The sequence below is a fragment of the Prunus avium genome, chromosome 1 (assembly GCF_965620075.1).
Source record: "Prunus avium chromosome 1, drPruAviu1.hap1.1, whole genome shotgun sequence".
Lineage (NCBI taxonomy): Eukaryota > Viridiplantae > Streptophyta > Magnoliopsida > Rosales > Rosaceae > Prunus > Prunus avium.
This window is the reverse complement of record NC_142284.1, coordinates 48,530,455-48,552,704: the sequence shown is the minus strand read 5'-3', so window position 1 is coordinate 48,552,704 and position 22,250 is coordinate 48,530,455. Positions and strand designations below refer to the sequence as shown.

The 22,250-nt window shown below is 35.5% G+C and overlaps 3 protein-coding genes across 4 annotated transcripts; all 3 read right to left on the bottom strand.

The window, feature by feature from the left end:
* Positions 1 to 270: 270 nt before the first annotated feature.
* LOC110762653 (putative WRKY transcription factor 40) lies at positions 271 to 2,154 on the bottom strand. 2 transcript variants are annotated; one of them, XM_021965315.2, is made up of 5 exons: positions 2,082 to 2,154; positions 1,873 to 1,977; positions 1,520 to 1,720; positions 1,318 to 1,437; positions 271 to 996 (listed from the first exon to the last, which is right to left on the bottom strand). In XM_021965315.2, exons 2-5 carry the CDS (start codon positions 1,942 to 1,944, stop codon positions 532 to 534), a joined length of 858 nt encoding a protein of 285 aa, XP_021821007.1. In that variant the 5' UTR covers positions 1,945 to 1,977; positions 2,082 to 2,154; the 3' UTR covers positions 271 to 531. The 2 variants fall into 2 exon arrangements, with proteins under 2 accessions (XP_021821007.1, XP_088109983.1); XM_088253857.1 differs by having other exon boundaries at positions 1,873 to 2,118.
* Positions 2,155 to 6,935: 4,781 nt separating this feature from the next.
* Positions 6,936 to 8,873, bottom strand: LOC110762547 (putative WRKY transcription factor 40). The gene is made up of 5 exons (XM_021965195.2): positions 8,524 to 8,873; positions 8,339 to 8,404; positions 7,829 to 8,188; positions 7,598 to 7,714; positions 6,936 to 7,487 (listed from the first exon to the last, which is right to left on the bottom strand). Exons 1-5 carry the CDS (start codon positions 8,605 to 8,607, stop codon positions 7,131 to 7,133), a joined length of 984 nt encoding a protein of 327 aa, XP_021820887.1. The 5' UTR covers positions 8,608 to 8,873; the 3' UTR covers positions 6,936 to 7,130.
* A 7,317-nt stretch (positions 8,874 to 16,190) lies between these two features.
* On the bottom strand, positions 16,191 to 18,112 carry LOC110762590 (CBL-interacting serine/threonine-protein kinase 5). Its single transcript, XM_021965234.2, has one exon. It carries the CDS (start codon positions 17,774 to 17,776, stop codon positions 16,442 to 16,444), a length of 1,335 nt encoding a protein of 444 aa, XP_021820926.1. The 5' UTR covers positions 17,777 to 18,112; the 3' UTR covers positions 16,191 to 16,441.
* Positions 18,113 to 22,250: the final 4,138 nt, after the last annotated feature.

Sequence of the window (22,250 nt, the reverse complement as noted above, 5' to 3'; positions counted from 1 at the left end):
TCCTCCAACCACTCTCATGTCATTGTGTGCACACGTGTTCAATCCTACCCTCCGTACTATCAAGGAGTGTGAAACCCTCGAGCACTATGTATAATGGGTTTGTGACTCCCGTGAGAATATTCAATTATGCATCCGAGGTTCTGTGTTCGACAATGCTATTCACATTTGGTTTGTTCAGATGAGTGTGAGAAAGGGACATTAGTTTATGCCCTGCTTCATCAAAACTTTCTCATCAATTATACAACAGTACTAGGTTTTCAATAATGGATATGACAGCATTAAGACCTTTTTTTCTTTTGGTACTATTTTCTTCCTAAAAAAAAAGAAGTAAAAAGTAGAAGAAAAAACAAAAGCAAGCATGTAGACATCTAACATCAACACCTCCCAAACAACACTAAAACGAATGATCATCCTCATCAGACCAGCAAAAAATAGTACAAGGAAATAACTCTTGGTTTTCTCAACGAGAGGAAGACAACAAAAGAAGCTATTGCTTACAGAAGTCTTGCAATTCTAGGCTAAGTTAAAAGTTCACTGGTTTTGTCTGTCTGCAGAAGGTCTTGTAATGGAGCTTGCAACTGCAGCAGCCAAAGCTTGTGTGAAATTATGATCTTTGGTTAAATGAGCAACGTAATCTTCAATTCTACTTTCACAGTTGATGTTCTGGGCACATGATGATGAGTTTTGAGGGCTTCCAGCTGATCCATTATTTTCTTGATTGTTCGTGGATCCCGAGAGTGTCAGATCAAGGGTGATAGGCACCGGCCGAGAAGAATTCGAAGGGCTAACAATATTTATGACATCATTATTATTAATATTTGCCGAGGTACCATGCGAAGGAAAATTAATAGGATTAATAATAATATTATTATTATGATCAGCTGTGGATGATGAACAGCAAAATTGTCCAAGTGGTGAGCCATTGATGGCGTCATGGTTGTGCTCTCCTTCATATGTTGCCACAAGAACAGACTTATCCACCATGCATCTCTGCACCTAAAATACATATATATTCAAACAAATTAATATGCGAAAATTTTCCTTTTTATATTATTAATTTTTTTTAATTAATATGCATTGTTTTATAGATCATTTATCAATAATAAATATGCATGGAAGCTTAGCCAATTGGTGATCTGTCATTTACGTGAGCAACTCATGTCATGACTAAAACCAGATCTATCCAAAATTTTGGTCCGAATTCAAAACTCTGACTGGTAAATGATATATTAAATTAAAGTTAATTTCTCAGGAAAATTCAAAGCAAAAACGAAAGATTCTAGTTCAAGCTAAGGCATAGCGTATAGCGTAGGTTACCTTCTTCTTGACTGGACATCGAGGAGCCAAGGAACACTTGAAATAAGCTCGAGGGGATGATGGGTTGTCTTTCGTAACCTTCTGTCCGTATTTCCTCCATTGATATCCATCTTTCACAATCTAATGATTTAATTCACAGATAATATTAGTAAACGGTGTTTTGTCCGTATAAACTTACCAACTGATTAGCGTTTAGACTTACTAGGGTGTTGTCTTTGGAGTCGGTTCTCACAAGAAACTGAGTTGTCTTCTGGGCAACCGGAAACTGATCATGTCGTTGAATGTTTTTCTCTCGGATTAGCTGCTCAAGTGTGTTGCATTTGGTGGTCATAGCTTGAAGCAAGAATCTCAGAGCTTCATTCTCTTTTCGCAGGCGCAGCAAGTCTTGTTGGAGAGCATCCGCCTGCTCATCAAACAAAAATCTAATTAAGCCAACATGCAAACATATTTTCATATCAAAAGCCAAGAAAGAAACCCCATATATTTGATTTGGAAAGGGAATTCGAACAGAGAAACTCGATGCAGGGAACATGATAGCATATCCATGTTAATTACCTCTCTTTTGGTAGGGGTATGGGCATCCATGTTCATCAAGATTTCAAGAGCCACAGGACAATATGAACTCATCCCAAGGAAAATCCTTTATTTATACCGTGGTCCCTGATGAAAGTTGGAAAATAATCAAGTTAAATTCAAGGAACTTTCACAGTTGATTTCCACGTAGACATAAATATACGAGCAAAGACCAATTTGGCAATTTGTACCAGTTTTAGTGGCTGGCTGCGAACTGCTTTTGGTTATGGTCTTCATCAGTTTCTGCCTGGGTATGGAGAATTTATATTCAAATCAAATCCTTGGGTTGGAAAAAATATGGAGAATTCTTAAGAATCATGACGCTTGGCATACATGACAAGCACACGTAATATCACCCGTGTCATCAGCTGACGTCAGCAGTGAGAGACTAGTCCTAATTTCTCCTAAGAGCATCCACAGTGGTGGGGTGTATATGGGGGTGTATGTTAAATATACACCCCGAGTCATCGGAATCGTCTTCAATGGTGAGATGTAAATGTATGTAAATATACATCACCACCATGGGGATGTAAAATAAAATGTATATTTACATCCATTTTTACATCCCTTGCAGGCGGGACCCACCCGAGAAAAGAGAACAAAAATGAAGAAAAGTCAACATAAAAGGCTGGGACCCACGGCTACATCCCCAAATTTACACCCCTCACTGGAGCAAAAAACATATTTACACCCCCCGGAGGTGTAAAGGGGATGTAAAAGTGGCTTTACACCCCCGAATTTACACCCCCACTATGAATGCTCTAAATATGAAAGAAAATATGCTTTTTTCTTTCGGCCATGGCTATGGTGGGTCCTGCGTGTTTGAGAGCCCTTTTGAATCTTGACGTTGTGTTTTATGGTCTTCCTTTATTAGCTGGCTCACTTGTATTTTTATTATGAATTCCCACTCATCGATCTTTTGCCTTTTAATTTCCTAAGAATAAAAATATCATATAAACAAAGAAACCATGCTTTGCTTGTTTCGGATATGAAACACTCTTATTAATTGAATTATTATTGACTTATATGTTTTGATTACATTTTGATTAGAAAATATATATTCACCTACAACTTCTTCAAAAATTATTCTTATCTATTTCAAATACCCAAGTCGAAAACGATTTTGGAAATATTAAAAGTACTCCTGATTATATCAATGATACAAGTATGTTTTTTTTTTATATTCACCTTTAACAACCTTCTCTAATCTTTTAAATTATTCTTATCTATTTCAAACTAACAGTCCCGTTCTTTTGGACCCCTATGATCTAAGAGACATATGGTCACTCACCTTTGAATCTAATCTAAAGGTCGAGAAAAAACTAGTTTAAAAATCAATATTAACATTTTATTTTAACTTAAATCAAAACTAAAGGTTAAAAAAAAAAATGTCGCTCAAACTAAAACACATCCCCATCCCAGTGGTAGAAAATCAAGAGCGTGCTCTTGCACCCATTGCCGCTGACACACCCACCTCTGCCTCCGTTGTTGCAGACAATCCAGAGCCACCCATGCCCTCAAACTTGCATCATATACTCAAATTTACTCAATTTTCAGTATATGATTGTCGCAATTATGATTTTGCTTATGAGAACCACAGCAACATCGGCAGTGGCTGTTGTTGGTATGGACGATGATGACCAATTCTCAATAGTACAGTATACAAGATGAAGCAAACGGCAAATTTAATTAATAGATATTTAATGAAGAGAACAATAAATCATGCTCGTTGAGAATATGATGCAAGTTTTGAGGGCATGGGTGGCTCTGAATTGTCTGCGACGCCGGAGGCGGAGGTGGGTGTGGGCAGGGATGGGTGCAAGAACACGTTCTTGATTTTCTACCACTGGGATGGGGATGTGTTTTAGTTTGAGCTTCTCTTTTTTTTGGGTACCTGTTAGTTTTGTTTTAGTTTGGTACATTTTTTGGGTACTTTTTTGGTGATCATAAGGGTCTACGAGAACGAGACTGTTCAAATTAAATACTCGATAAAACATTTTTGGTTATTCGAAAACGATTTTGACAATGATATCAGGCCAATATCTTCAATAAGAGGAGTCCTCTGTCTAGGTCAATTATTTTTTACCCTGATTAATCAAACAACAATTGATATTTTTACTTTTGAGTTGGCTAGCTAATCATAGTGTGGTAACTAGTAAGACAAAATCTCTTCATCATTCTTCATATTAGACCGACTCATGAAGTAGCATATGGATATGGGGTCAATCGAAAAGGTGCAATTTTTTTTTTTTTTTTGGGCAGAAAAGTTTGCAATTATATATATATATATATAAAAATTTGGGCAGAAAAGTCTAGTGATATAGGCCATGAGACTGAATGATAAAGAGCAAAGTTATAGGTCTAGTTGTCTGTCACATGTCAATATCTCATGGGCTGATAGAGAGCAAAGTGGGCAATGGTGGCCAATGGGAATAAATAACAGGCTTCAAAATATTAATTAAATAATGAAGAGTGAGTGTGGCGTAAGGCCCATAAGAACTCAAACAGAAAAAGTCTTTGTTTGCATATTCAGAGGTCAATGGTCGTCGTAGTCAAACACCTAAAAAGGTTAAAGCAACAAGAGCACGTAACCTCCTCTTCAGTCTTCACCCTTCACCCTTCGATGCCTTCAAAGGCTCCAATTCATTTCGTCTCCTACCTAGATTCTTTTTTGGTCTTGTACAAGAGAGATATTTTTTTGGTTTTTTGTTTTTGTTCTGGTGAAGTATAAGAGAGTCATCCTAGATTCTTGTATTTTTCACCACTAATTTGAAATAAATAATGGCCAAATTAAGACCAAGCTTAGCAATCAAATTGCAGAAAAAGTCATGCTTACTTGTGTTAAAAACTAATTTACAAGACAGAATGGTGTAGGATTGTTTGTTTGCGTCATTTAATCATATATATAAATAAGTATGAATTTAGAATTAGACCTATGAGTTTGATTTTAGAATTGTCTCTAAATTGCAAATGTGAGTTAGACTAGTTTACCGACTTAGTATGTGCGCCCGCCTCCTTACAATTGAATTTTATACTCTTTTTGGACATTAAGGGCCCGTTTGATAACTATTTCAATTTTAGTTTGTAGTTTTCATTTTTTATGCTTTAGTATAGAGGAAAAGGAGGAAGTGAGGACGAGAGTGAATATGGGATTGAGAGGGAAGATGAGAGTGGAGGATGAATAACAAAAACTAAAAACTGAAATCTATTTGAAATTTTTTTCACTTTTGTTACTCCTCCCTCCCATAATCCCCTCTCATCCTCACTCACATTCTCACCATCATTTTCCTCTATATTTCAGCGGAAAAAAAATAAAAAATGAAACAAAAAAAAAAACTAAAAACTAAAATTGAAATGATTATCAAACGGCCCCTAACGTATCATCTTTTTTTAAAAAAAATTTAAAAGATCACATCAACTCAAGGTCATCATTTTCTAGAAATTCATTATGCATGATCGCGAAAGCCGTAAGTCATGCAAGTGCTATGAATTAGTGGGTAGTTCTTACTTAGTGCCAAAAGGGCCACTTGGTGTTGCGTTGGGGTGGATCTTCTCCACTAGTCAGTCCACTAGAAGCAAATCGTTTTCACGTATAAAGACTTTCACTGGTGGTCATAAAAGAAACAAGACCTAGAAGCCATAGCCAAAGACTTGATCATTCATTAATTACATTTCCATGACTTTCCTATGTATCTAGCTACCTCTATAATTTGAATTTTCGCATATATCAATCCGTTTGGATGAGGGAAATAACATAGAAATTTAGAAATTCCGTTTGGATGAGGGAAATAACATAGAAATTTAGAAATTCCGTATGGGAAAAAACATGGAATTTGGAGGTCATAAATCCCTATTTTAAATTCTATCTAAAAGTCGTCATTTCTAAAATTACAAAAGAAATTGAGTTTTTTTAAAAAGATAACTTTACAAATAAAGGTTAAATTCCGTATTTTAAATCTGTTACGTAAATAAGAAATAAACCTAGAGAGAGCAATTTTAAGTTATGCGAAAATTTCTCTCATTTAAAAAAATTCATAACATATACTTTACAAAGGCAAAGGAAATAAAAGAGTTCATGTCAAATAAAAATTCTCTATACATAAAGATAAAAAGAATATATAAAAATACTTTTGAAGTTAAAGTGGTGAGCAAAAATACTTCCTATTGAAAAAACTTATCCACACACACCTGCCGAGATGCTAATTATTTATACACTGACTTTTCCATAATTTTTCAAAGAAATTTTAGAAAATATATAGAATCAAGTTCTTTGGTCAATTTGTACGGCTGCATCGGGACTAAATATTAAATTAAGGATAGCAATAGTCAATTTGTAGCTACATTACAATAGTCATTATATTTTCTTGTCCATCATTAATCTGATCGTGATGTTGATGCACTCTTTTACTTTTCTTATATGCCTTAATTAGCTACTACAAGTTCTGGTTCAAACATTTCAGCTCAATAATTATTCATAATAATAATAATAAACCATTTATTTCTCTGATAAGCCCCCCACCGAGCAAGTCGTTTATATATATTTTTATATTTTTATCGTCGGGGTTTTCGTATATTTCTTGGAAATTCCTGCTTATTTTCTCGTTGATTTTTCTAAGAGGAAGAAAATTGTTGTGTGTGGGATTATTCTCAGCAATTCCATTATAATTATCTTGATTTTGAAATGGGTGTAGTACAAGTTACAACACCACCACCAGAGTTAGTACAAGAGTGTGCTACTTCAGTAGAGAGCACTATGCAAGTAGAGAGACATCTAGGAGCTCCTAAATCTAAGGAGAGAGAAAGAACTCTTAGTGGCTCTCTATAATTTAATGCTGCTTTATTTATTGAGTATTTCCAACATTAATTTAATACTAACTATTTTTTATTTTATTTTTTTAATAGAGATGGACCAATCAAAAAAGAGTTATAGCATTTATGACTTCATAAACTAGAGAGCATGATTGAAGTTTAAATTTTATAGAGAGCTCCTAAAATAACTTTGATATGTTTTTAGCTAAAATTTAACTAAAAAATGGAGAGCATGATTGTGGATCAGAAACTGATGATTTCATAATTCTATTTACATATCCTTGCACTTTACAACTCTCAAATAATATGTAAATTAAATTAAATTCAAATAGGAGAAAACCAACTAATTAAGAACTCAATCTAAGTGATAATAATCGGGTATACGTAGCTCTAATTTTTCGTATTTTTTTTTTCTTTCTTGGGTTTGATTTTCACCAATTTCCCATCCGAGGTTGGTCTGAAAATCTTCCTGAAATGGCAGCAGCAAGTGCAGATGCGAAATTGGGATCTTTAGTCAAGGAAGAAGCCATATGTTGGACCAGAAACTGTTGGAAAGCCGGTGGAGCGCCTTCGATTTCTCGGGGGCTCAGCTTATTATTTTTGTCACAAGAGAAAGTTGGAACTGGCGATGTTCTCTTGGCCATGGATGGAGAAAGCGGACTAAGCTGCTGGTTTGGCGATATTGAGCCTATCAATGTTACTTCAGCTCTGGTTTCAGGGTGCATGTGGTTATGTTCTCCTTCATATGTAGCCACCAACACACATGGATTTTCCGCACTTTTTTGCACCTGAAAATAAAAACATTAACAAATATATATCAATATTATTTCTTCTTTATGAGCGGTGAGGAGGAAAGGAAAGCAAAAAAAGGAGATTGGGGTTGAATTTAATTGAGTACCTTCTTTTTAACTGGGCAATTTGGGGCAAAGGAGCACTTGTAGTAAGCCCTAGGAGATGGGTTATCTCTCGTGACCTTTTGACCATACTTTCTCCATTGATATCCATCCTTCACAATCTGAAATAAGTTTAAATCCATGAAATTAATATTTTGGACAACTTTTCAGCATCAAATCTCAAGCAATGCATTGGGTTAATTAGGATAAATTTAATTAATATAATTAGGGCTTACCAGGCGTGTATCAGAGGCTTCAGTGCGTACATAAACCCTAGAAATCTTCAAGTTGATGTTCTCCTTCGGCCTCTTACATGGGTACTCTTCATCACTGATGGAGCTGGTCTCAGTATTAGTCCCAGGACTAGTTAATCCAATCATGTTGCTGTAGTCTTCGCTGTCCGGTTTTCGCTTCTTGTTGAAGTTTGTAGCCAAATCGTTTTGATCAGAGCTTTGCTGCTTGGTGATCATCAACTCCTTCACATGGGATTGCAAATTGGTGTAGTTTTCACAGAGAGCGGCAAGCATCTCAGTCAGCTTCTTGTTCTCCAAACTTATCCTATTCAACTCTTCAGTCAATACATGGCTAGCTGCTGCCTGATTCAACATATTCATCAAATCAAAGAAGACACGCTAATCTTATTAGTTTCTTAATTAAGTAGTTAAGCAAAAGAGATTAATGAGTGGCTTAGATTTCTAGCTATGAGGGTTTGAAGTAGAAATTCACGTTCAAAAGCATTAGCTCACCTCTTGTTTCACCGATGCATGGCCTTCAAATACTTTAGCATAATCCCCTTCAAGCTCTAGTTGCTTCTGATAATAAATAAATAAAAAGTAGATTTGAATATTAATTAGAGGTTCCAATTAGAACTTAATTAATTAGCTAGCAAGAGAGCTCAAACCAAATATAAGGCAGCAGAAACAAAGCTCACCTTCACAGGAGCTTGATCATCACTAGCAGGGTGGAAAGGAATAACATTGAGGCCGAGAGAAGTGTTCACCCATTCTGAGTCCATTGCCGACGATGAAAAAAGCTTGACTTATTATCAGTTGAAGCTCTCTATCAATCAAAATCTTTCAAATCAGTTGAAGCTCTCTGTCGATCAAGATCTTTCTTTTCAGTATTGAAAGGAAAACCAGTCCTCAACAGTTATATAGAGAGGGAGAGAGATGGGAGAAGGACAATAAGAATAAGAAAAGAATTTGATGTTGGGAAAGGAAAGTGGGAGGAAAGAGAGGGTGATGAGAGAGGGAAGACATTCAAGGACTTTCTTGAGATTGTCATCTCATGGTTTTTATCTCTATTTGTAAAAATCAACATTTTGTAGAGAGAGAAAGAGAGGGAGAGATGGCGATGGGGGCATGAAAAAAGCCATGTCGGTCTTGAAGTCAAGGTCAAGTTGCTAGAAGATAAAATTATAATTAAAATTATAATATACATGTTGGCATGTTGGCATGTTGGCCACTCCTCTTTCTCCTTGAGGCGTCTTCTTTGTCAATATTGACTGATCAAAAGCCACAGCTACACACGGACATGACTACTGGGACGGCGGAAAAACACGGTTTTGAAATTACATCAAGCTAAGCTCCAACTTTCAACCAACCTTAGACTTTTTTGTTAATATCTTTGCTTTGCTCTCTCCAGCTTTTCTATTTTTACGTGTCTTTTTAGGGGTCCCCTTGTTCTTTTCTTTTTCCAATGCGTATATGTTGGTTCAAACTTGATTCGTAAATTAGTCGGTCGTTTAGTCAGAATAATTTAGACTCTTCCTTGTTTCTATGAAGAAAAAAAACATAACAAGACTCGTAATCTAATTTTATTATTTTGTTTATGCATGAAATGAACCCTCTTTTTTTAATTAACCCAATGGCCTTTCGGCTATGCGTACAACCCTTATCCATTGATGTTGACCTCTTTTGATGTTTTTGTACGCAGTAGAATGTAACCATTAAAAAAATATCGTGATAATTTCTTGCTAATTTACAATGATGAATTCATAACCATCAATACATTGATAACATTCTCCTTTTCTGGGTGACTTAATTAACAAGTGGAAGCAAAATCCGAAAAGCAACTTAACCCCAAAACCGACTTAACTGGACCGACAACACCTTGAGGTTGACGAGGCAGATGCGAATTGCAATGTGAAATGGCCAGAGGCTTGCAGTGTGAAAGTTAAAATTCCCTTAAAAGATTGTGTACAAAAATTGAACATGATTCATACTTTGTCTGAAGAGGTCAGAAGAATCGATTGACTTCTGATCATCATGTATATCATATGTCAATAACTAATAAAGGAGGCCTTGAAATTATGCATTAATGTGAGGAAAGAGTTCAATTCCTGAAAATTATTATGGATCCATTTTGACCCAGCTCGACCTTGACTTGAAATTCGGGCACACTGCACTGTGAAGTGTGGACATGGCTGCCAAAATTGGATTGCCGGAAACTGGAAAACGTGACAGCAAAATTGGATCACATGGGTTTTTTTTTCCCCCAGTGTTTGTCGGCAACCTAACTATTTTTGCTTTCCTTTTTTTTTTTTTCTTTTTTTTTTTGGTTACAAGGAGGGCCGAAGTCCAAGGAAAAACCAAAAGCAAAAAAACTACACTAGGACAAGCCTAGCAGTAGTCATCCTAACATAATCATTTGCTAAGAGGCTTACAATAGAAGTATGGGGAAGATCAACAACTTGTCACGTAAAAGTAGGTCTTTGCAACTATGGATAAGGCTAGAGAGAGGGTGACTAGGCCTAGTCTCTCCATTAATTAAAGAGACTGCAGTAAAAGCAAGGGTGGAACCACACTAAGGCTGCGTTTGGTTCATGGGAAAGGAATCTTGGGGATGGGCAACCAATTGCTTTCCCATGTTTGGTAAGTCAGGCATGGGAAAGCATTGCCTAGCACATGGGAAAGTAGGAGGGAAAGTGAATCATTCCTTCCTACTTGGGTTTCACTTTCCCTTCCCATGGGAAAGTAAGACTAACTTTTTTTTGACTAATTTGTCATTACTAACAATTCATAATTACATGTTTTATCCAACAATTATTGGTATTTTTTTATTACTTTAATAGGGATACAATTGGGAAACTAAACAAAATTTATTTTCCATTCCTACTCAAAACAAACATGGGAAAGGAATCACCATTTCCCATCCCTTGGGAAATGACATGGGAAATGATTTCTCATCAAATTCATTCCGTGAACCAAACGGGGCCTAAGGGCTACAGTGGACTGTAGCCCAGTGTGGTTTTTAAGAAAAAATATATATAATCTATATATTTAATTTATTTTCAATATTAGCAGAGTCAGTGGCGTTGTACAGATTACCTTATTTCCATTTTCAACATTTAAGATATTACTCCATTTACTTAAGTTTACAATGTAAATAAGGAAGTACCCCTCATTTGGATTCAAATAAAAATACTAAAAAATCAAATTCCCACCAAATCAAAATATGAAAAATCGGTTTTAGTGCAAAATACAATTTAGGCTAAAAATGATGGCTCATTAAGTTAATATATACTTCATAGTAAAATCCCATAAAATCAAGTTTTCTTATTTGATGTGTGAGGAATAAAAGCCACCAAAAATTATCTTGAGAAAATAATTATTCTGAAAACCCATTTTTCATACTTAGTCAATATTTTTACATAAAATAATTTTTCATGTATGATATGAATGCATGAAGAAACCTAAGGTCAATCTAGGTAAAAAGCCTTAGATGTTCAATCCACTATGGTGTTAAACCCTATTTGGTTTATGTTAAAACTTATTGAAAATTAGTCTATGGAGCTATGAACTAGCATGGTTTATATGATTTAATGTTTACTTTTATTTATAGAAAGACTATAGAAATCGTAAGTACCAAAAAAATAATCATTAAATTTTTAGCTAATAACTTTAGCTAGCCCACTCGTTGAAATTTTTTTAGTTCCGCCCTTGAGTAAAAGAGTCACACTCCACTTTAATTCTTCGAATAACTTCGTTCCACGTAAGGAGTAAACCCCTAAAAACACCCCATAATTCAGCTATTTTTGCTTTTTCTAATGTTAGTTGTTCTAGTCATATTTTTCAATTTAACTTTTATATATCAAATGTTTTTTTAAGATATTTTCTATTGAGAGGGGCGATAATATACTAAACTCACACACACTACACGGATACTATGACTCGAATCCAAAACCTTTCCTAAGGGATCAATTGCTTCAAACCACTACACTAGTGGTCCTTTTCATTTCACACATTATATAAATAAGAAGAATAATATCCTTGTGGCAATGCAATCATGGTATATATTATTGATTTTGTATGACATCACAACGTGGAAGAAAACCTTGCGGAGACCAAGGTAAGTACAATTCAGTCTTTCTTTTAATTATCTTGTAGTCTTTGAATTATTGAACCATATGTAATAATCAGGCCAAAACATACATTTTTTTTTTTTTGTCAGTATCAATAGAAAAATATATATATATCTTACACAATTGCGAAAGCGTTTTGGTCTTTGTATACAAAGATTCCAACAATTATATATGTAGATAAATTACGGGTCAAATTTGAAATATGGGTATCAATTTTGGTAATACAAATTAATTAAACAAAGGTTGGTGGATATAATTTTTATAAGAACAAATTATGTCATACTAAAACGTCATCATCTCAACAATCTTCTAGCTAAGCTAAGCTAACTGCAGTTTCTTAATCTTTTCCAAAAACTAATTAGGCTCAAGCAACCGTGTATCTTGTTCATAAATTTGTAAAGTTTTATCTGAATTCAAAGGCGTGTGGAATCTGTGTGCTATAGCATACGTGCGCGCGCTGCATGCGGCATCAGTTTTGTCATGTTTGTGTTCTTCTTTTCTTTGCCACTGGACGTCAACTTTATCTTTGGTTGCAAGTTCCCGGAAAAAATGAACACCTTTTCAAGGAAAGGAGATATTGATAATGGATGCATGGGATCGAATTTTCCACCAACTGGTTTGATTCGGATTGCGATTTACAAGCGATATCTTCTATATTATGGTCAAAATGCTCTTGATATCTATTTATTAAAGAAATATTAACTTTGCATTGCGTAAAAACAACTAGATTAATACATACGCGTGACAGCATATATCAATCAACAATTCATAGTTGTTTACGTGTTTTTTTTTAATGATTATATATCTACCAATTCTTTAGTTTCTTGTTAGGTAGAAGTTTTAAATTGTGCACCAATTAAACCAAAAGTAAATCAACTTTAAGTAGTCGAAATTCAAATTGGTGAGAGAAGGATTGCATACGCGCTCCTTACAAAATTTGTTAATTTTATTTGTAATGACTCAAAACAGATATTTAAAAAGACCAGTTAATGACACCATCTCCATTGTTAATACGCACTAACTACGTGTTAATCATAGATTAGATACATAGACAAATCAAGTAGATAGAGAGCATGGAAAAGCAAACAGCAAGACTAGAAATTTGGTAAGTCAAGTTGCCACCTTTGCTTGCATATCATATCAGCAAATCGAGAAAAAGCCAAGTTGTCTTTCTCACACCTACCCACGCAATTGTATATTCGTGTTTGCTTCTGTAATGACACTGAATCTATATACATATAACATCACCTCCTACACGTAAGCCTCATGACGTATGCTTACTTAAGAGGTCATTTAGTTAATTTGGTTTTTATTTTTATTTTTCACATGTTTTATTGTAACCTACGTGTTTTGCGTTTTCTTACTTTTCAAAGCCACACCCACACCCACACCCACACATGTGTTTGGTTTTGGAGTTCCTCGATCGATTGCATATGACTCATTTTTTGGATGACAAATAAGGCAAGAAAACAAAAACTAATGGGAACTTCACAACAGCCATAGAAAATGGGAAAGAAGTGGGAGACAAAAACAAAAACAAAAACGGAAAGAAATGGGAAACAAAGAAGGGGCGGTGTTGTGTTATTCACATTACAGACATTAATTGGTGTGTTGTCAGGATTTTCTTTAATAAAGTGAATTGTGTCCTTTGGCCAGATACTGAGCAAGCGTCCTCTTGCACTCAAGTTTGAGTCCACCTCCGTATAGATTAGATTAATTTAAAGTAATTTGAACTATTGATTATATGATAAATAAATAAATACTGTTCACTCACTTTATTCTTGTTTCTTATTGAAAGTCTTTTATATATGAAATATCTCCAAATGGTTATAATTATTGCTAAGATCAACCTTACTTTATATATATATATATATATATATATATATATATAAGCGATAAACTAATCTAAACTATAGAAAGAGTGGGGAGCAAATCCGCTGTAGCTAACTGGGCTAAGTTTATGTTGTGCAAAATCAACCTTACTTTAAACTTTCATAATCATATCCATATCTGGGCTGATATAGTTGAGCTTATTGGGCTGCACAGCCATGGAGTCTGAGTCCATAACTGGGCCTCTTATTAAAACTATTTTGAGCATTGAAATAGTTGGGCCTTGCTTGTTTTTCCTCCACAAAGTCCCACTTTTGACTGCCTGATGATGATGGTGATGTGGCCACTTGTCAAAAGTTGGTTCCAAGTGTATGAAGACCCCAATAATTTCATGGGCCACTTGGCAAGAAGAGAAGAGGGGGAAGAATTAGAAAGAAAAAAACAAACCATCCCCCAAAAAGTGAAAACCTTATCTTATCCATCTTCTGGAGGTGAGCCACTTGGCATCAATTCCAAGCCCCTAGGCCTCCAATCAACTACCCAGAAACCAAAAACGCGGGAAACAGAATTGACCCCTTGCCCCACGTCATGTTGAGAAACTCTCGGCAGGGAATAACACAATAACATGTGGAATAACTTTTTCATATGTTATTATGTGATTTGATTGAGGATGGCCAGTAAGTTATTTTGCTGCATTTTGATTTAAGAATCTGACTATTTGCCTGAAAATGATATGCGGATAGGATTTTGTTTTGTAATGGAGCTGGGGCCTGGACTGGACCTCATTTTCCCTTCATTATTATTATTAATTAAGCACATCGTTTTATAGGCTCCATCTGTTAAGGATGTTTTTTCTTTGGTTTGAAATGATCAAGTAATTGTAGATATATAAAGATTCATAATAATATCGATTGGTGGTTACTGGGACTTTTTCATAAGATTTGTGTGCGCTTGGTTGGAAACTTTTGATCTCCTCTCTCTCTCTCTCTCTCTCTCTCTCTCTATTTAGAATTAAGTTGCATACTCTTTTTAACTATCCATGTAAATCCACATCTATGCAAATCTTAGAGATTGCTATGACATTTTCTGTCAGACAAAGTTCCCCCATGCTATCAACTTTTGGTATTTTCTTTGATTCAGCGAAGGATAAGGGCAATGGTTTGACTCCTGCATCAGTGTAGAGTATATCATCATTCTACCACTAGGGTGAGCTGGCCACTTTGCGCCGGCGACTTTTGGTTGTGCAACACACGATTAATTAACGGTTAGAAATCACTCATACGTGAAATATTCTTAACAAAATTCCAATATTATTCATTTCAAGGTAGCTCTTGACTTGTTAGGCCTGGCAACTGCATTGCCCATTTCTCTTGCAATTAATGTGGACCTCAAAACCAAAAACAAAAACAAACAATTATGTTAATTTATATCTATATCATTAAATTCGTACTATTTGTTACTTGCAAGTTAGTCTCTCTCTAAATGTGGTGGATGTGAAGAATGCACAGAAAACATTTTAATTACATCCTCCAAATGAGAAAAGCAGTCTTTGGACGCGCGTCGCAATTTGTACCACCCAAGAATCCAAGATGTTGGATTGAAAAAAAAAACACAATAAGAAAAGAAACCACAACCGCTTTGAGAACAAGCATAATATCCTTTTCCTTCCAACTACCAGCCCCCCCAAAACCTAGCTATTCGTAATTAGGTGCGACAATGTTGTCAACGTCGGTTAACCATTCTTTTTATAAAATAACACGACAATGAATGGGCTCACTTGTCTTTCATTTGGTGCCAAAATTTGCCTTGTTAGTTTGCTGGCCATACTTCTGGCTCAATCTTCACAAGTGAAAGCTACCAGTCTTAACTTAAGGATTATTAACTTGGTCTGCATTTTTGCTCACATATTAGCCAAATAAACACCTACTTAAAAAGGAGAATCCAAAGGGCTTTTGGCGTATGCGGATGGTCTAGAAAAGCGATATCAATGATTCTATATTTAAAATCAAGGTGTGATTTTACAAGAGATATTAAGATAGAAGAAATTCGACTTTGGGTAACGGCTCTTAACCACTTTGAGCTACGAGCTTCTTGCAATTGAGAGATGACTATTAAGAAAAAGAAAACATGACACACAAGTGAAAAATATTTTGTGTTATGAAATTGAAAGGAAATATAGGTTTTCATGTGTTTGGCGTTTGGAAGATGATTAGAGTCACATCTCTAGCATATTTGCAAGCTTCAATTACTTTTCCATCATTTTCGATCAAGCAGCGTGTTCGGTTTGGATTGGTTTGGTTTGTCTCTCTGCATCATCTCTCAATCAAACAACATAATTCCACCGAATTCTTGTGAACCAATTACAAGGCAGTAGCTAACAGCTGCTGCGTCAAAGAAACCAGCCAAAACAAAAACAGCTGCCTCATGCTTTCATTGTATAAACCTCCATCCAAACTTGTATTCAAAACTCACATACTAATTAGCATGCTAATCACAAAAATATGTACAAACTAATCCTAATAAACCCAAAACAAACCAAAAAAACCAAAACCAAAAGTAAAAATCAACTACAAAAGTGGAACACCGAAAACCCTAATTAGGGTCAATATTTCCAAGATTGTTACTATTAACTTTAAGTTTTAGCATTAATCTTTCATCATGAGTCTTGTTGATCACCCTCGGCTTTACCGTCACCGTCACCGTCACCTTGCCATGTCCAAACAATGTCTTTCAATGCTGGCCTAACATCTTCCTCACAGAACTTAGCATACTCCAAAGTATCGCCGGCCGATTTCAAAAACTCCACCACCGCCACCTCCGGCGCCACCTCGAACACCTCTGCCGTCACCGAAAGTCGCCCTTTCCTTCCCTCATTGGGCCCTTGCAGCCTTATCTTGAAGTCCTTCACCTTGGCCACTTTGAAGCTCAGCCCCTTGGCAACCAGCTCAATCTTCGCCATGATCGCCGTGGCTGAGCACTTGGACGTGAACATGGACCCCGCCTTCCGCTTCCTCTCGAACAAATTCGACAAATCAAACCCGGAAGACATGGACGAAATGAACTCGAACGCGTTCAAGAACTTGGGCGACGACGACTTGTCCCTTTGAACATCGCTTTGCACTTCTTCCTCTTCGGACTTTTCACAAACAAGTTCCTGGGGCACCGAAAACGCCACGGGCCTCGTGAACCCCTTGCGAAACCAAGGCACGCGCATGATGGCAGGGATGGTGATGCGTTTCTCCGGGTCGGAGACCAGGAGTTTCGAAACCAGACGTTTCGCCTCGGTCGAAAACCATGGCGGACACTCGAATTCAGCTTTGAAAACCTTCCTGTACATCTTCATGAGGTTCTCGTCCTGAAAGGGAAGAAACCCAGCGAGCAAGACGAAGAGCACAACGCCGCAGGACCAGATGTCAGCCTTGGATCCGTCGTACCCTTTCTTCCTCAGGACCTCCGGCGCCACGTAAGCAGGGGTCCCACACTGGGTGTGCAACATGCCGTCGTTCCGGAGCTGCTCCGGTAGGGCGGAGAGGCCGAAGTCGGAGATTTTCAGATCTTCGTTCTCGTCGACCAGCAGATTCTCGGGCTTCAAATCGCGGTGGGAGACGCCTCGGCTGTGGCAGAAATCGACGGCGCTGATCAGCTGCTGGAAGTATTTACGGGCCTGATCTTCCTTCAGCTTCCCCTTGGCGACCTTCGCGAAGAGCTCGCCGCCCTTGACGTACTCCATGACGAAGAAGATCTTGGTCTTGGTGGCCATGACCTCCTTGAGCTCGACGATGTTTGGGTGACGAACTAAACGCATCACTTCGATCTCTCGCTTGATCTGCTCCATCATGCCTTCTTTCTTCACCTGGTCTTTGCTGATCACTTTGATCGCCACGCTTTCGTTGGAGGCGATTTGTCTGCCATAGTAGACCTTCGCGAAGGTCCCTTTGCCCAGAAGCCTCCCCATCTCGTATTTCCCAAACAAGACAGTCCTTTCTTCCATGGATGCAGAATCAAAGGGACAAAATTTATGGAAAATTGTTGAAATTGAAAAGGGGGTTTAAGTTGGGCTTTCGTTAATTTGGAGAGTTGGGCTTGTAGTGTAATGGGATCCAAGATAAAACGGCTGAGAAGCTGAATCTGATGGATTCCATTCAGGGGTTGAAGTGCTTTTGCTAGATGAAGGTTTCTTTAATTGGGTGAGACAAAGGTGAATGGGAGAGGAGGGGGCGTTGGCTCGAAGCCATTGGAGCACCTGGTATGTTCTCTGTAAGACTGGGGTCGCACACAGAATGATGGAGAAGAAATTATATCGTTCAATTTTTATATGGGAGGTTTCTTAAACAAAGTAGGTGAAATATTCAATGATGCTCATATTATTATTTTTCTTTAATAGGAATGTATTTATACAAATACAAAGATTTATTAACTCTAAATAAAATAGAAAATATATTTAAATTATAATAGGAAATAAATTTAATTTATAATATGACTAAATAAGTGGTAAGTAACTAAAATTCTAACTAAATAAGACTCCCGAGCAAGTTATGGTGTGCAACTCTACAAATAACAAGTGCACGAGTCTTATTCGTCTAAACAATAGGATTTTCGACTTTATTAGTTTAACTTTTATATATTTTTTAAGGAGTAATTTACTGATTTGTTTTGGCTTTGAATTGTTACTCTGCTTTCTTGTTGGTTGCTCTGTTTCTTTAGTGGCTAGGGTTTTATGCTTTGAGTGAGGATTGGGAATTGGCCCGTTGCGTCCATTAGAAATTCAAATAATAGATATTTAGTTATATACTCATTCTTAGCATTAGTGATATAGATAAACCATATATCATTTAATTTATATAAACAAACTCAAAAAATGACTGATGACCCTGTTGAATTTAATTTTGATTATTAAATTACTTTGATTTCATGTTAAGTGTTTTGAGGTTGGGCTTGTTTTAATAAATTGATTACAATTTTGTAATTTATAAGAAGTTTGAAGTCTCTTTGTTATGTTATAAATGAGCTTTAAGTGTGTTTCTAAAGTTCATTTCATGTAAGATTCTTTTTAAATAATTTAGGCCCCTATATTGGGCATAATAGTGAGTCCCTCTTCAAATAAATGGGTCACAAAAATTTCAATTTTTTTTCCTCAAATATTGATGCTGAAAATGAGATCGACAGAAAAATAATGAAAACAATGCCAATGGACCATAGTTAAGTGATAAGACCATTTCCATGCATATTAATGGTCTCACATTCGAACCATAATGACACCTCCCCCTTCCTCTTCCAAACTTTGACACAAAAAAAAACAATGAAAAGAACCACTGGCGGGCCCAGAAATTTTTTAGCGGAGGTGCAATATTGACTAAGTATGAAAAATGGTTTTTCGGAATAATCATTTTCTCAAGATAATTTTTTGTGGCTTTTATTCCTTACACATCAAATAAGAAAACTTGATTTTATGGGATTTTAGTATGAAGTATATATTGACTTAATGAGCCATCATTTTTAGCCTAAATTGTATTTTGCACTAAAACCGATTTTTCATATTTTGATTTGGTGGGAATTTGATTTTTTAGTATTTTTATTTAAATCCAAATGAGGGGTACTTCCTTATTTACATTGTAAACTTAAGTAAATGGAGTAATATAAAAATAAATGAAAGTAAAAGACAAAGACATTTACTTAAATGCTGACATGAGTGTGGTGACAATTAATCAACAATTTATCAAGTATTCATACTTTTTAATGAATAATTATGCCAAAGTTTAGGGTCTAGAGCTTTAGGAGACTTAATTTGGATACAACACTAATCATATGTTGATTTTGGTAAAATCTAATCACATATAAATAGAATATACCATTCATTAAGAAAAATAATGCCAGCTAATAAATGGAAGTCTTTTGGCTTTTGACTACCTCAAATTAATTTCTCAATTATTGGGTATTACTTCAGCCTTTGTCTCTGCAAAGATTTTTCTAATTATAAAATTAAAAGAGGTCGACATAGTTAAAAAATCAATTAGTATTTTCTAATTACCGATCAATGTTGGTCGACATAGTCAAAGTATTATGATAAGGTTCAGAAGCAGAACAGTTGACTTTTACATAACAAATTTTAAGTTAAATTCGGTTTTAGAAAGAGTTTGTTTGGGGAAAAGTCTTCTTCCCACAAGTGGTGAACAGACAGAACGCAGGATTTCATGCCTAAGCAAAAGCCAGCAACATGCACTAATGACGCTCCCTTATGTTAGGTGTGTTTTTATATATTACTTTATTTATAGTAATTTTATTTAACTTTTTATTTTTCAACAATTCCCTCCCAATGGCGGAACTAGAAATTTTTCAACGAGTGGGCTAGCTAAAGTTATTAGCTTAAAATTTAATGATTATTTTTTTGGTACTTACAATTTCTATAGTCTTTCTATAAATAAAAGTAAACATTAAATCATATAAACCATGCTAGTTCATAGCTCCATAGACTAATTTTCAATAAGTTTTAACATAAACCAAATAGGGTTTAACACCATAGTGGATTGAACATCTAAGGCTTTTTACCTAGATTGACCTTAGGTTTCTTCATGCATTCATATCATACATGAAAAATTGTTTTATGTAAAAATATTGACTAAGTATGAAAAATGGGTTTTTAGAATAATTATTTTCTCAAGATAATTTTTGGTGGCTTTTATTCCTCACACATCAAATAAGAAAACTTGATTTTATGGGATTTTACTATGAAGTATATATTAACTTAATGAGCCATCATTTTTAGCCTAAATTGTATTTTGCACTAAAACCGATTTTTCATATTTTGATTTGGTGGGAATTTGATTTTCTAGTATTTTTATTTGAATCCAAATGAGGGGTACTTCCTTATTTACATTGTAAACTTAAGTAAATGGAGTAATATCTTAAATGTTGAAAATGGAAATAAGGTAATCTGTACAACGCCACTGACTATGCTAATATTGAAAATAAATTAAATATATAGATTATATATATTTTTCTTAAAAACCACACTGGGCTACAATCCACTGTAGCCCTTAGTGTGGTTCCACCCTTGTTCCCTCCTCCATTTTGAGAAACTATAGTCTATAGACAAACAATCGATGTGCGTATAAGTTAGGATATTGTGTTAGTAATGGTGCAAGAGAAAACACGATTGAATATAAATTAGGACATGCATATTTTGTGAACGGAATCTCATTTTACGGGATGTGAGAGAGCTGACAAGAACCGAAAAGAACAACTCTTGAAGAAAAAACTTGTCAATATATAGTAGTTGAAACATTTCTTTGTTTATGCTTAATTTTTATTTTTATTTTCAAAGGAAAATGAATTAGACAAGCTTGAATGGAAAGACAATATTTTCTAGTAGCTTTACAACGTAACACTTGACTTAACCATCAGTTCATCGTTCTGGGACCAAGCAAGCATTAGGTTGGTCATGGGTCATGTCTCCATGTTTGTCTAGCTCAGCTGCTTCATCAAATTTATAGTATTTGATGAAGACCGCACGATCTTTATCCGACGGTTGGAGAAAAAAAACTGTACATCGGAAAACATATAATGACTTTGGGGTCCCATAAACCAGACAGGCTCCATGCCTAATCACATGTCCTTTTGAAAGAATATTGAACCAAACACCTCTTTCTTAGCAAAAACGTAACTAATTTTTCGTACACTAACTAAAGAAAGGGTTATCATTGCCCATTATGCAAGTCTGCCTAATCACTCATTTTTTGTACTCATATGCTTATATTAAAATTTCTTAATAAAATAAGTATATCTATTATTATACTTAAAGTAATTAATTATGTCACGTACGATTATAAATAAAAAAATAAAAAAATAATATCACGGATTAGTGGATGGACCAACAACACAAACCGGCCCCATCAAAGAGCCTAAATTTCGTCCCGGTGACTCTGCATCCTTTGAAAATTATGCAACTTTGATGTTAACTTACATATTTATGGCTATGCCCATTATCAATTGTTATTCTTTTTGCTTTTGTACTCGATTAATCTGTAACGGAAACCAAAGAACAAATGCTAGGAACAAAATGGAAGTTGTTTGGTGTATTTTGAAGCTTTGTATTTAATATTTTGGCGTATATTTTTTCAAAATTAGAAGATTGACAAGAAATAAAACCATTGCATGCCCATTGCAGCTTCCGAAATATCATCTAATAATTTTTCAAAACAGATTAGCGCGCGTGCTCAACAATTGGTTCTTGTGAACAAATATATAAAGAAAACATTTTTTTTTTCTTTAGATTAATGTACAGCGATATATACATTATGATGTAGTTGAGAAAATTCAACTATATAATGTCCAATTATTGATTCGGTCCTCGCACGCACACAAGAAATTATCCACATATATACACCAAATTTGTGTTAATGGTCAGCCCATTTGCATCCACATTTAAAAAAAAAATTACAAATAATAATCTAAATTACAAGAAGAAG